Source organism: Peromyscus californicus, unplaced genomic scaffold (genome assembly GCF_007827085.1).
Source record: "Peromyscus californicus insignis strain IS unplaced genomic scaffold, ASM782708v3 Scaffold_1__1_contigs__length_55948999, whole genome shotgun sequence".
Lineage (NCBI taxonomy): Eukaryota > Metazoa > Chordata > Mammalia > Rodentia > Cricetidae > Peromyscus > Peromyscus californicus.
Window position 1 is genome coordinate 33507450 of NW_026294492.1, and position 14419 is coordinate 33521868.

The 14419-nt window shown below is 52.4% G+C and overlaps 1 protein-coding gene across 3 annotated transcripts in view; it reads right to left on the reverse strand.

The window, feature by feature from the left end:
* Nucleotides 1-3447: 3447 nt before the first annotated feature.
* The window catches only part of Haao (3-hydroxyanthranilate 3,4-dioxygenase), an 87494-nt gene continuing 76522 nt past the window's right edge, over nucleotides 3448-14419 (reverse strand). For all 3 annotated transcript variants that reach the window (XM_052746436.1, XM_052746435.1, XM_052746433.1), the window contains 8 exons: nucleotides 10744-10827; nucleotides 10413-10519; nucleotides 7420-7509; nucleotides 7091-7134; nucleotides 6658-6803; nucleotides 4484-4552; nucleotides 3935-4017; nucleotides 3448-3829 (listed from right to left, as the gene is read on the reverse strand). In XM_052746436.1, the coding sequence (XP_052602396.1) occupies nucleotides 3751-3829; nucleotides 3935-4017; nucleotides 4484-4552; nucleotides 6658-6803; nucleotides 7091-7134; nucleotides 7420-7509; nucleotides 10413-10519; nucleotides 10744-10827 (702 nt within the window). In that variant the 3' untranslated portion in view covers nucleotides 3448-3750. The remainder of the gene's footprint in view (nucleotides 3830-3934; nucleotides 4018-4483; nucleotides 4553-6657; nucleotides 6804-7090; nucleotides 7135-7419; nucleotides 7510-10412; nucleotides 10520-10743; nucleotides 10828-14419) is intronic.

Sequence of the window (14419 nt, forward strand, 5' to 3'; positions counted from 1 at the left end):
CCCCCCTCAGCCGGGTGGTGCCTTTGAGCTCTGATGCTGTGTGCTCTTTGCTAGGGTCTGTGTGCAGGCCTTTGCCAGGAATCACAGCCTAAGGTCAGAGTACAACGCTCTACACACAGCCTCTAGCTATGTGTGGCCTGTGGGAGGCCCAGTAAATGCTGGATGAATTAATGACTCCTGGCCCCTCGCTTTCCTGCTCCACTCACCCACTATACAGGAATCCTGGGAGGAAAGCAATGGATGCTGCTGTGTTGTGCCCCGGATGGGAGCAGGTTATACTGGGAGGAAGAGAGAGGCTTAAAAGTTATGAGTTAGAGCCCCAACGTCTCCAGTTCACCTCAAAACCCTGGAGTGCTGCTCTTCTTACTGTAGGGAGCAGATGGTTCTCCATTCTTCCTCCCCTCTTATTCCCTTCCTGCTCCCCCAGAGGTACCTTCCTCCTTGGTGCTCTGGTGTTGGCTTATTTCCATCTTCCATCCTATAGCTGGTCATAGTTTCCATTCCACAAATGGAGGAGCATGACCAGAGAAAGGTACACGGGGCCAGACCAAGGGTGCCCTACTTTCCCCGGGAATGGTGGTGGCAGCCTAAGGTCCACCTCAGGGGGGCAAGGGCCCTTTAGAGAAGGCAGCCCTGGGGAAGCTGGGGCAGGCAGCAGCAGGGCTGGCAGGCTCCCGTGGAGGGGAGGGGGTGCTGGCAAGCTCAGTGAGAGCCTGAGCATATCGTCAGAACCACGGGAAGGCTCCAGGACTGGCTGGGAGCTGGGTCCACACCCTCCCCAGGGACTACTCAAAGGCAGCCCTGTGCCTGTTCTAGGTGGGCAAACCAGCAATGCAGACATGGGGTATCTAGTCATTACATTAGGTTGGGCTGAAACAGCAGCTGGTTGTAGAGATGGGACTCAGAGAGAGGTGTTGGCAGAGGTGTTGGCAAAAAGGTTTCCAGAAGGTGGGGATGGAGGCGATGACATGGGGTGTAGGTGGAGTTTTCCTGTCCCAACCACCTGCTCCCAAATGACCAATGTGGAAACTTATATTAATTATAAATGCTCGGCCAATAGCTCAGGCTTGTTACTAACTAGCTCTTACAACTTTACCCATTTCTATTAATCTGTGTGCTGCCCCGAGGCTAGTGGCTTTTACCCCTATCCCATTTTGTGTGTCCGACTCATTCTGAGTCTGGCTGGTGACTCCTGACTCCTCCCTTCTCCTTCCCAGAATTCTCAGTTTGTCTTTCCAACCTAGCCTTCTTCTATTCAGCTATTGGCCAGTCAGCTTGTTTATTAAACCGATCACAGTCACAAATCTTCCCAGTGTACAAAGGGATTATTCCACGGTAGTGTGGTCCCCCTCCAACACCCAAGCTGCTCTGATCCTGTGGAGCACAAACCTGGGTAGACACCTGGATGACAGGCACTCTGGGTGGCCCACAACGTGCCTGCTGTTCCATTACAGGGGAGGCAGCTGACTTGGAAATGTTCAGTCTCAGGCTGAGGTTGGCTGGCCTGGGCTTGGCCTTCTACTCCTTGGTGGGGCAGCCTTGAAGAATGGCTCTGCCAGGGCAGAAGGGCCGTGGAGGGGCTATACCAGTGTGGAAAAGTGAAGGGAGGGGGCAGATGGAGGAAAAGACAGTTTGGACAGAAAGGCAGCCAGGACACAAGCGAGCTGGAGGCTGCTTAGGTGGCCCACAGCCCTTCCTGCTAATCTGGCTTTCCACTGAGATCACTGGTGAGTTTTCAGAAAAGGGAAGTGGGTACAGACACCATGCAAAGTGGTTTCAAAACACACGCATCCTATTGTCTCTCAGCCTGCCTCCACCCTGCCTGCTTTCTCTCTTTCTTCTACTCCACTACGCCTCCCTCCTGGACTCCAACCCTGAGACCTTCGGCATGATTCAAGCAGGCTGGGTAGAGTGGACTAAAACCCCAGAGGGAACTGTGGAGAGGGGATTAGGTGCCATACTCAAGACCCAGAACCCTGGAGACCTGAGGTCCCCATCCAGGAACTCAGGCTGTCGTCAATGTCACTGTAGCAGTAAAGGGAAAACTATTTCCTTCCGGTCGAGAAAATGAACTCTCGCTGGCCTGGGGCGGAGATCTAGCAGTCAGCTGGGCAGGTCAATCCCTTGGCTAAGGGGCCATGTTGTAGGAAGGTAGACATACCTTAAGCCATGCTAAAGGGACAGGAGGGACAATTGTTCCTCTAGTGAGATGATGCATTTTCCTTCCCAGAATTCCCACACCCTAGCACGGCTGCTTTCGGAGTTGCAGCCGGATTACCGTGTAAGTCTTTTCGTCAGGAACAGCATAGCTCTCCTCTCTTCCTCTCATGGCTCTAAGCATACTCTCTCTACCATCCTGGCTTCCTTACCGTCCCTGAACCTTCCCTTCCCTTCCTCTCTGCCACTCGGCTGCCAGTCAAACTGGCCCAACTCGAACGGCAGCTGCCGAGATTTACAGCTTGCCCGCTTTTGGGATTTTCTTTTAAACTCTAATAAAATTGTCCTCTGTAAAATCGGGTGCTGTCACCTTCATGGAGAGTCGAGAGGAGAGAATGAGGAAGCCTGGCTGTCCTTTGCTGACAGATGGAGCCCGCCCCTTCTCTGTTCTGACCCTAGAGCATCTCTAGACACGCCATGTTCTTCTCTTCCCAGCTCCGGCACACAGCAGCACACCGGTGCAGCCAAGCTTGGACCAGGCCACCCTGGACAGTGGACATTTAGAGGCACCAGTGTGATCCTTCTTTGCTTACAGCAAAGTTTTGGGGTAGAAAGGCAGGGGCTGATGATGTATCTCTCAGGGGCAGAACACCCCTCAGCCAAGTCAGGTCCTCTTTGCCCTCCAGTAGAGTGTGTCGGAGCCGTGAGCCACCAGACTAGGGTAGGAAGACAGGGTTCTAGTTCCCTTTTCTAGAGGAACCTCTGCCTCTAGGCCCACGCCTGTTCTGTGCAGATGCAGGCTCGGTACTTCCAGCCTCTCGATGAAGTCCCTCCTTCACTGAGCCCAGGCTGCCCAGGAAGGCTGTGCATGTCCCATGATGTCCCACTTCCCATACCTCCACCTGCAGAAGTTCTGACTAGTCATTAACTCTGGGACCGGGGAATTGTGTTTTAAAGATTTCTCCTTTCCACAGTTAGCATAAATGACTTCTGCGCTAGAGAAAGAAACTCAACAGAGTGGGGGTTTGCTGGTTCTGTTATGTTAACCAATGAATGAATGAATGGGAACAGAGAATGAGACCGAGACGCACTCAGCAATACAACCACGGCAGGCCCCAGCTCATGTGTGGGTCAGGGTGGCACACACAGTGAGAAATGCCCATCCACCAGTGGTGGTGACACACAGTAATAGTCCCTCTAATGCTCTAAGGTCACTGGCGTTCCTAAACCCCAGCTGCAACACACCCCAGGCGAACACAGGCTCTGCCACCTACAACCTACAAGCACTCGTTCACTAGGATGCCTTTATTGAGAGATGTCTCAGTGGCAGGCTGGTGGGTCTGTGGGGACAACACACATCGAGCTGAACAGCATAGGGCTATGGCTGTTAGGAGAGAGGGGAATCACCGGTGCCCTGGGAGTCTGACACCCTGGACCAAGGATGGCAGGAGGGTACATGACAGTGAAAAGCCACCACCAAGCCAAGGGCAGGCTGAGGTGCTTGGTGATGTCCACGAGGATGCAAGGAGGCTAGGGCAGCCGCCAAGATGGCACTCAGGCACCCTGTGACTTCTTGGGGCCCACACACGAGGGTCACCCCAGTGGCCTCTTACAGGCAGGGTCCTGTGTCACAGACAAGGCCACCGAGCCTTGTGCTCGCTCCCACATGTACCTGTGGAGACACAGATAGGCAAGAGTCAGGCAAGGCCGGAGCCTGAAGATCCCAGGGAAAGAGGGTCAGTTACACAGTTTCAGAAAGTCCTGGCATGGTACTCACGAGGTTCCAGCGGGCACCAGCAGGCTGTCGTCTGGGGCCAGGGCCACATGCTGTCCGCCCATTGTCACCGTGGATGAGCCCTCCTGTGGAAGAGCAGCAGAGTCAAATGGAGGCCTGTGAGACTGTGTTCAAGGCCAGCCTGAGTGACTCAGCGAAACCCTGTCTCAAAATAAGAAAAATGTGTGTGTGTGTGTGTGTGTGTGTGTGTGTGTGTGTATGTGTGTGTGTGTATGTGTATGTGTGTGTGTATATGTGTATGTGTGTATGTGTTTGTGTGTGTGTGTGTGTGTGTGTGTGTGTGTGTGTGTGTGTGTGTGTGTTGGGGGTTCAATGGCAGAGCTCTCACCCTGGGTTCCACCCCCAACACCCCAAAACCAAACAGAACAACAAAAGAGTCGGGGGAAACTGACGGGCCTCAATACCCGCTTTAACGTCCCGAGTTCGCCTTGCCAGGAGGCTCTGACAGTATGGCCCACTGTGGGAACCTGAGGCCCGGGAACAACCCAATCTCCATGGACAGGTGCCACCCTGTCCTGGGATCCCACTTGCCAGCTGCCACAGCCACACGTCCACATCCTTTCTTGGGCCTTTGCTGCTACCTTGTCCATGGGCGATGACCTGGTGGGAGACAAAGTAGACTTTGGGGGGTGGGGGGATCCTGCCCCATTCAGGAGGTCATCCCGACCCTGGCTCTCAACCGCTGTGACCTTCAAGGGGCAAGACTGGACAATACTACAGCCTCACACATGACAAGCCTTTGCTTGTCAGGGATCAGAAAGGAGGGCCTCTGCCACCTGCCTGGCAGCAGGTGCTGCCTGCTCATTATTCACAGTCATGACCACACACAGGGGCCCCTGTGGTTCCTCTGCAAGCATGTCACCTGCTCACATTCAGACACACTCACCCCAGCTCCCCAGATTTCCTCCACCCTTCCTGTGAGGTGTTCAGAGTCTGACTTGAGAAAGAAAAGAGAGAGGCTGAGGTCTACTGGCCTCATGGCCACGGAGGGCTGGTGCTCCTGCTGGCTGTCCTAGGGGTTAATAGATATTTGCTACGGTAAACTAGAGCAGGTAGACAGGGGGTGGGAGGAAGCCATTGCCACAGCTGTGATGGGCAGAAGGGGCTTCGGGCTTTGTGTGCCTTTATCACAGCCTTACATAAGCTTTGGGTGTCCCTGGCTCTGAAAAAGTGGTCCAAGCCTATACTCCGTGGGCTTCCTGTCCTGGAGTGAGATTTTTCTTCCTCCTCCTCCTCTTCCTTTTCCCCCTCCATGATCATCACCACCATCATCATCATCACCAGCATGTGTGAGCATGTGACATGGATGTGTGGGCACACATGCATTGTCGATCGGAGGATGACCTACCGAATCAGTTCTCTCTTCCCATCTCTGTGCGGGATGATCAAAGGCCAGCACAGTAAGTACTTGTATGCAGTGAGCCATCTTGCTGACCCGGAGTGACTATCTCTAACCATACAGGCGGTGCCATTGGCGAGTTACCGCACACGTGACTACCAGCATCCTTGGTGGTCTCCCTGTTACACCTTGTCCTCTGACCCAGCCTCAGGAAGGAAAGATGACAGCTTTGAAATGCCACTCTAGCCTCCTCACTCAACACCCGGGTGCAGCCCCACTGTCTCTGGGACATGTCCCCTCCCTCCCTCAGTCCAGCTCAGCAGAGTTCCAGGAACAGTTAGTAGTCCAGTTTTCATCCCTGCTTCCCCACCGAGCTCTGGCCAGCCTCAGCGGCTTGCAGGGCAAGGCTGTTTCAGTCCCTTGTGACTTTATGTTTCTCCCTTCCTGAGAATGTTCCATCACCTCCCTTCCTTCCTCCTGCGAACCTTTACACCTGCTTCACAATTCTACTTGGGGGCTGGAGAGATGGCTCAGTGGTTAAGAGCACTTGTTCTCACAAAGGACCCTCATGGTCGTTCATAAGCATCTGTAACTCCAATTCCAGAGGGTCCAACACTCTCTTCTGGCCTCCACAGGCACCAGGCATGAGCTTACACACATGTAAGCCAATACACACAAACATAAAATAAATAAACCTACATTTTTTTTTAAATTAAAAAATTCTATATACACACCACCTCCTCCAGGAGCCTTCCTTGACTTTTTCCCTTTCTCCTAGGATTTCCTGTGGTTTCTCTAGGAAATAAGCTGTCACATGACCAGCAGCAGTGGGTGAATTTGTCCATAGCAAATGTCTTGTTCTGACACAGCAGCAATAGTCCATAAACGGCCAGCTTTTAGGGTCTCTACACATTGCTGCCCATCCCTCTACCACATAACTTTTCCCTTGAGTTTCCAAGCTCCTGTGTGCCAAGAGCCCAGGGGTAGGTAAGTGGCAGGCACCCAGGAAGCTGACAATGGGCAAAGAACCTCCCACTCTAAAGTAAAGTGTCCATGGGACCATAAAGCTACCAGAGAATTCCAGTCACACCATTCTCTCAGAGACAGAGAGGGAACAGGAAGGCCATTCTCAAGCCTCTGAAGTCTCTCTCTCTCTCTCTCTCTCTCTCTCTCTCTCTCTCTCTCTCTCTCTCTCTCACACACACACACACACACACACACACACACACACATACACACACACACATACACACACACACACACACACACACACACACACACACACACACACACACACACACACACATACACTTCCCACTTCCCAGATGACAGATGGATGGCTGCTCAGTGCCCTGAGCTGTATTACCTGGGTCTCATAGGTGTCCCCGAACAGGCTGAGGGATGTGCCTGCCTGAAGCTCCCTGGAGTGGCCATCCAGCCATGCCTTCAGTGACATGGGCTCCATGACAGATCGGGTATTCATCGGGAATGGCGGCTCCTTGAGCAGCTGGTCTGTGCCAGCGACACAGTGATGAGCGGAGACCTCCAGGCTCAGCCCACCTAGCCCCAGTAGAGCCGGGTCCCAGGAGCCCTAACTCAATAGCAGATATGGGTCTTGTGTGCAGCCTAGTGGTTGAACAGCCATATGGGGTTGCCACTTGGTGTCGTTTACTCAGAACTTTAAGTCCTGGGCGGAGGACTCAGGAAGAGGCTCCTGGGTCCCTGGGTCAAAACCCATCCCACTACAGGGAGGGAGAGAGGGAGAAAGGGAAGGAAAATGTGACTGTCAGAGGCCTCACCAGGGTCAGGCTTTCCTGTTCGGTACTGCTCAGAGCGGAAGAACCTGCAGGGACAGACAGACAGACAGACAGGAGAAGGAATGGCAGCATTCCTGTTAAGAGGCCAGGGAGGCATACACCATACGCAAGAGCCAGTACACATTCACAGACCCTCACATGACTTGATCACCCAATCACACCTTCCCTCCCAACCCTGCAGGGCGTTTCATCCCATCCCCCGATGTCAGAGACTCTCTCTAACTCTCAAGCCTGATGGATCCAGGCCAGTGGGCCCTGCAGAACTGAAGGACAGTGGAGGTGAGGGGGGTGGGGCCAAGCTGGTGACTTACTCTTGGATGATGGGGGCCAACTGTGTTCCAAGGTCCTCGCAGTAGAACCATTTCTCGAAGAGGACATTTACAGTGTCCCCAACATAGTACCTGTCAAAACCGAGGTCAAGGTAATCCATTCTCCATCTGGGCAGCTTTAGGGCAGCTCGGTCTAGGCTGGGCTCTGGTTAAGGGTCCCTCTCTGAGCCCAGGCACTGCATAGCTATGTGGCTTTGTCACATCTGTTGGCACAGCCCAGGGATCACACTTATACAGGGCATGTGCGAGGCAGGCAGAACTCCGCCCGGAAGCAGAAGGACTCGGGAGGGGTTACACAGCCTAAACGTGGCTGAGCAGACTGCCCTCAGCACAGAAGCTTGGAGAACGGTCATTCCAAGTGTGTTTGTCTTTAGCAAAAGGAAGTCGAAGCTGAGCCCAAGTCTCGGGGCAGCTTGAAGTTTGTTCTTTGGGCTCTGGGTTATCATACGCTGAACAGCCAATGCGGCGCATGCGCACACGCATGCATCAACCCCCCCGCCCCCCATGAGGGAAGGATTCTTCTGTTTCAGAGGTCGGAGGTCACCTCTGCATCTTAGAACTTGTGCATAGCTCTGGCTTTCTCTGGCGCGCGAGCGCACACACACACACACACACACACACACACACACACACACACACAGAGTCTTCAGTCACCCCTGCAACCACCCACATCCCGGCAGCCAGGGAACACCTGGGCAGGCAGAGCTGTGCGGTGCCACTGGCCCTTACGCAGGTAGCACAAGGCAGGGGCTGGGAGCTACTGTCTCCAAAATGCCCACTCCCTGAACCAGCTCCAGACCAGGCCAGTTCTGTGTCTGCTTTTCAACTCTCACCAGAAAAGCAGGGACAGCCCTACGGGGAGAGACAGGCTAGAGACACACCATGCACCCACCCAGGTTCTACCCCGAGACGGAATTGGCCACCAGAAAGCTTCACTGTGGGGCTGCAGTGCCCTTAGGAAGGGCCTTCGGGGTGGCATTTTAATGTTGAGTCCCTGGCTTTTATTAAAGGTCAAAAGCAGCCAGATGAAATCCGTTATTGAATTTGCTGTAAAATGTTATTGAGGACACCAATAACTCACCGGAGTCTCCTTCATAAAGCACCTCAGAGAGACTCCTTTTAGAATTCAGGCCAGCGATCTGCCTATTCAATGGGCCATTATGCTGTAGACATATGGTTCAGCCATTAGCAGTATATATATTAGGAACTTTTTAACAGTATGAGAAATACTCGTAAACTTTTTCAATGGGCATGTGGCTTCAGTTAGGCAAACTGCATAAATTCTAGAAGTCTGCAGTGCCTCAGGAATTTTTTTCTTTATTTATTGGGGGTGGGGTGAGGCATGTGTGCACACCGTGGGATGGGTTGTGGAGGTCAGAAGAGGATTTTATGAACAACTTTCAGAAGTTTACATCTTCCACCCTGTGGGTCCCGGGAATCAAACTGGGGCCCTCAGGCTTGGCAGCAAGCTCCTTGGTGTTGTGTTGGCCTCTCACCGGCTCTAACACCAACTCTTTTTCTTTTTAAACCAAACAAAGCAAACCTTAAGCTCATGCATGTAACAAGACTGCATGGTTATGTGGGAGAGGTGTGAACAAAAAAAAAAGGTCACTTCTTTATGCCGAACTGAAGAATGGCAAAGGGCTTTGGGGTCTGTTTTCTTGGGGGTGAAAAAGAATGAAATGAAATTCCCAAACCATAAAATCCTCCTGTTAGTGGCAGGTCATTTTAATTTAGTTCATTTTGAATTCTTATGTTACTAGACTTTGAGAAGGAATACCTATGATTTCAACTCATTGAAAAAATGAGTGTTTAAAGATGCCCGTTATAACAGGATATGTGAGACAAAGTGTTCTGATTCTGGTGACTTATTGAGAAATTTAAGTTTTCTTTGAAAATTCAAAACAGGGTTGCCAGAAAAATCTTGGGTCCTCTGAGCTTGAGGGATTCCCTCCTTTCAGAGCGTAATAGTCTAGACCAGTGGTTCTCAACCTTCCTGATGCTGCAACCCCCCCCCCCACCACCTTTTTTCTTTCTCCAGAGACAGGGTTTCTCTGTGTAGCTCTGGCTTGGCCTCGAACTCACAGAGATCCACCTGCCTCTGCCTGCCAAGTGCTGGGATTAAAGGCGTGCGCCGCCACCACCTGGCTTTTCCAATAGTCTTAGATGACCCCTGTGAAAGGGTGTTTCAGCCTCCAAAGGGGTTGAGACCCACGGGTTGAGGACCACTGGTCCAGAGACTGATGGGGGGCAGGCAGGGGTTCAAGGGAAATGGGATGGAACCTGACTTTCCCCCTCCATCTTGCTGATCCAGCACGGATGCCGGCTTTGTAGTTCTCTGTGATGCCGGGTCTAGCAAGTTATTTTACCTGGGCCTAGTTTCTTCTCAGTCCCCGGAGCTTCAAAAAGAGCAGAATGGTAAAGCAGCACCTAGCCCCCCAGCATCATGGGGAGTATAGGGTAAATAAATAAACAGTGACCCTCCTAGCTGGTGCCTGGCACATAGCTGTTGCTAGCCAGATGTCCGTACTTGTTGTGATCTGGGGTAGAGACACGTGTGTGCAGGCACCGGCCAAGGGTAACTTCTGCAGGCCCAGGCTGCTAGAAGGAGCAGTGTTTGCCTATACCAGGACATGTGGCTTTCTAGGTTCCTTCATTCCCTGTCTGCATCGACCCTTCCCACCACCAGCTTCCTAGCAGACCTTTGGAAAACACAAATACCAGTTCCAGCCAGCATCTTCATGTGTACCACAGAGAGCACTCTCCTCCCTCATGACCAAACCCACTTTCCCCTCTCTGGTTAGCCAGCAAATCCAGGTTCTCCATCACCTCCTGTTGCCAAGCCCTCCAGTCTCTCGGTGGCCAGGAAGTGCTCTCTTGAGTCTATCATGGATCCTTCCTGCTATAGTTTTGAACTATGCCCCTCTGTTGTTAACCCTGTGATCACCCAAGCCCCGCGAGGCACGAGCAATTACCTCAGCCCATCCAGCTCGCTCTCCAGCCGCCTCCTCTCAATCACCAGCCCCATGGTGTTGGCGAACCTCTGTGGGGAGTGGGGCACTCTGGCAGGCAGGAGGAATATCTGTGGGGATGGAGAACAGGAGTCCAGCAAGGCTGCACCCTGAGGTCACCTCAGTGCCCCCAGCATGCTGGGTGACCCACAGGGCAGCAGGGAAACTCTGCCTGTCCACCCTGGACCCTACTCTCCACTCAGCCTCTACCCAGGAAACCTGAGGGAATGTTTGTGCTCAGAGGAAGACCAGAGGATGGGGCCTTGGCCTTTCTTTCCCCTGGGGTCAGCCTCACCTCTCCCTGCCGAATGACCACATCCCGGTGTTTGCCTTGCTCCAGGACTCGGAGGACCATGTCTCCCTCCAGCTGGTAAAATACCTGTGGAAAAACAAAGAGCTTGGGACCTCCCTGATCCATCTTTTAGATCCTTAACTCCTGCTCAGGACCTGAATTCTGACCAGAAAACTGGAACAGTTTCCTGCAGACCTCAGGGCTTATGAACAGCTCCTGGGGCCCCTGCACCCCCTGGTCCAGGCCACAGACAAGAAAGCTGGAGACATTCAGGGGTCACATCTGGAACATGTAGGTGACCATCAGGGTACCCAGGATGTAACAGCAGGTGCCTGGCTGGGAGGTAGGATGTAGAAGGCTGGATTAGGAGCTTCCTGGAGAATTCAGTGACTCCGCAGTAGAAATACTCCTTAACTTAGGCTGGGCTTTTTCACACTCATCAGAAATCTTACAACCCCAACATCATCATTAGCCCCATTCTGAAGAAAATAAAGTTGAAGCTCAAAGCAGCTGGTCTAAGATGGTGGGTCCTGGAGTTGAAGTTGGGTGACTGTGTGTGATTCTGGGAGACATTGAGATGCTCTGGCACTGGGCTGGGGAAGTTGGGAGCCTAGGTGGATGGAGTTGACGACAGGCTTTCTCTAGGGGACTCCTACTAAGTTTTCTGTTCTGTCCTAAAACCCCAATCAGTACTTAATGAGCTGGATGTGGTGACTCATGTCTCTAATTAGCAGAAGGATTGCGTTGAGTTTGAGGCCAGCCTGGGCTACAGAGTGAGAGCTTGCCTCAAAAAACAAAGCAAACAAAAAATTAACCCCAGAGGATTCTAATTACACAGTAGCCCATAGATAGCATAGGTGACAGTGTTCATGGTTATAAGTGAGGCAAAGTTTTCTTTCTGCATATTTTATATTTTCTACAGTGAATGGTATTTGCTTTCATTATTAAAAACAAGCCATATGATTGAAGATGGAGCTCCATGGCAGAATGTTTATTATATAATATGTACGAGGCTCTGAGTTTAATCCCCCACAAAACACACACGCATGCGCGCGCGCACACACACACACACACACACACACACTTGCACCTTATATGTTATTTAATACAAATCAGAAAAACCTACTAGGTTTTCTCATAGGAAGCAATTGAGCTTGTATGAGAGAGAGAGAGAGAGAGAGAGAGAGAGAGAGAGAGAGAGAGAGAGAGAGAGAGAGAGAGAGAGAGAGCAATTTGCAGTATAAGTCCTGGGTCATTTCATGATAGATGACAGGAGAGGAAGAGGTATCTCAGGGTTATGGGGAGAGGCTAGTGTCCCCAGGACCTGCTAATATCAGGAAAACTTGGGAGAAAGGAGCCAGATTCAAACCCTTTCCAGACCGACTACAAGATATTACCAGCCATCGATCAAAACTAGAAGGCAGAGGCGGAATTTTCCCGACCTGTCCCCTGCCCAGAGGCCTATCCCTGTGATGAGGGCGGGCCTGACCTGCAGCCGAGGACAAACCCCCGGACAGCAGAAAAATCAACAACAGCCCTGGGCAATCGAAAAGGAAGTGTGCTCCTTGAGAAGTAAATGATGTTTGAGACCTAGGGCTAGCTGGGAGATTAAGTGTACCTGCTCACACAGATATTAAATTGAGTCTGCCTCTGTGACCTGGAAAAGACCTCACAGGCAGGGGGAGCCAGGAACAGGTAAGCACCCACACCTGGTAAGTGCCTGCTCCGTGCACATGGCCTTTTTCCACAGGCAGAGGAACCTCATCTCCTTCCCAGCCAACTGTCCTTATTCTTGGCAACCACGAGAAAAAGCGTGAAGTGGGTGAGTGGTGAGTGGGTCCAGGGCACCTAAGGACTGTTGCAGAGACCAGAGCTCAGGCAAGAAGGGAAATCTAGCTCAGTCTGTACCAGATATGCTTTAAACATCACTCAGAGCGACTGCCCAGGCTCCGGATGAGGACAGGCATGGACAGAGAGGATGTCGACCCTTTGCTTTGCTCTGAGGCTGCCCAGGGACTGGCAAGGTACCAAACTCTGCCCTCCTACCAAAGAGCAGGTCCAAACATCACGAGCCTAGCTCCAGCCAGACTTCTCTGAGCCACCAAGTGTCCCTCTACCTTGAAGGCAGCCCTTCTCATCTCTCAGACACCATGAGATGAATCAAGACATGGACTGGCCCAGGGACTCAAAGACACTGTTTTACTTAGGGCTATCACTGCCATGATGAAACACCATGCATGACCAAGGCAACTTGGGGAGGAAAGGGTTTGTTTGGCTTATACTTCTATATCGCAGTTCATTGTCAAAGGCAGTCAGGGCAGGAACTCAATCAGGGCAAGAACCTGGAGGTAGGAGCTGATGCAGAGGTCATGGCTTGCTTCCCCTGGCTTGCTCAGCCTGGTTTTTTTTTGGTTTTTCGAGACAGGGTTTCTTTGTGTAGTTTTGTGCCTTTCCTGGAACTCACTCTGTAGCCCAGGCTAGCCTCGAACTCACAGAGATCCGCCTGGCTCTGCCTCCCGAGTGCTAGGATTAAAGGTGTGCACCACTGCCGCCCGGCCCCAGTCTGCTTTCTTATAGAACCCAGGATGGCACCACCCACAGTGGGTTGGGCCCTCCCACTAATTAAGAAAATGCCCAGCAGGCTTGCCAGATCTTATGGGGGTACTTTTTTTTTGGTTTTTCGAGACAGGGTTATGGAGGTACTTTTTCAGTCAAGGCTCCCTCCTCTCCGATGACTCTGACTTGGGTCAAGCTGACATAAAAACCAGCTGACACAAACACCCACCCTCCGGAACAGCGTGGAGAGACCCTGAGGTGAGCTGGGCAAAGAAGGAGAGAGATAGTTGGGGGACAGGCGGGGTGGACACTGACGGCAGACCTAACCGTTGAGTGGAGGTGAGGCTGACGGGGGGCAAACGGGAAAGGCTGGCTGGGCCTCAGTCGCCGCAGACTCTCAGCTATGGCCGGCCTCTCCTCCGTAGATTTAGATTTTCACTTTTTTTTTTTTTTTTTTTTTTATCACAGGAAAAGTTCACAGAGAAGTGTTCAGTGGCCGGGAGAAGGCCCAGGTCTGTGGAACTGGTTCTGCTCAGCTCAGGCAGCACTACTGCAGGGCCGTCACCCTCTGCCTGCAGGTCTGGTGCCCAACACACACCCTGGGCCCTCAGCATCTGCTGACAGAGCATTCTCAAGGGTTCACGGTGATGAACAGTCCTGGGCTGGTGTGTGGGATGCCAGTGATGGGGGTGGAGGCTCAAACTCCAGAACCAGGTCTCCCAGAAAATAAGGGGCACTTTACAGTGGTCCTGTCCCACCACATCCTGATCTATATTGGGGGATCTGGGATCTGTCTGTCTCTGGGGAGGGGTAGTAGTGGTGATTGTCTCCTCCTCCTCTTCGTCCTCCTCCTCCTCATTGTCCTCCTCCTCCTCATTGTCCTCCTCCTCTTCCTCCTCCTCCTCTTCCTCCTCCTCCTTGTCCTCCTCCTCCTCATTGTCCTCCTCCTCTTCCTCCTCCTCCTCCTCCTTGTCCTCCTCCTCTTCCTCCTCCTCCTCTTCCTCCTCCTCCTCATTGTCCTCCTCCTCCTCCTCTTCCTTCTCCTCTTTGTCCTTCTCCTTCCTCTTCCTCCTCCTCTTCCTCCTCCTCTTCCTCCTTCTCCTTCCTTTTCCTCCTCCTCCTT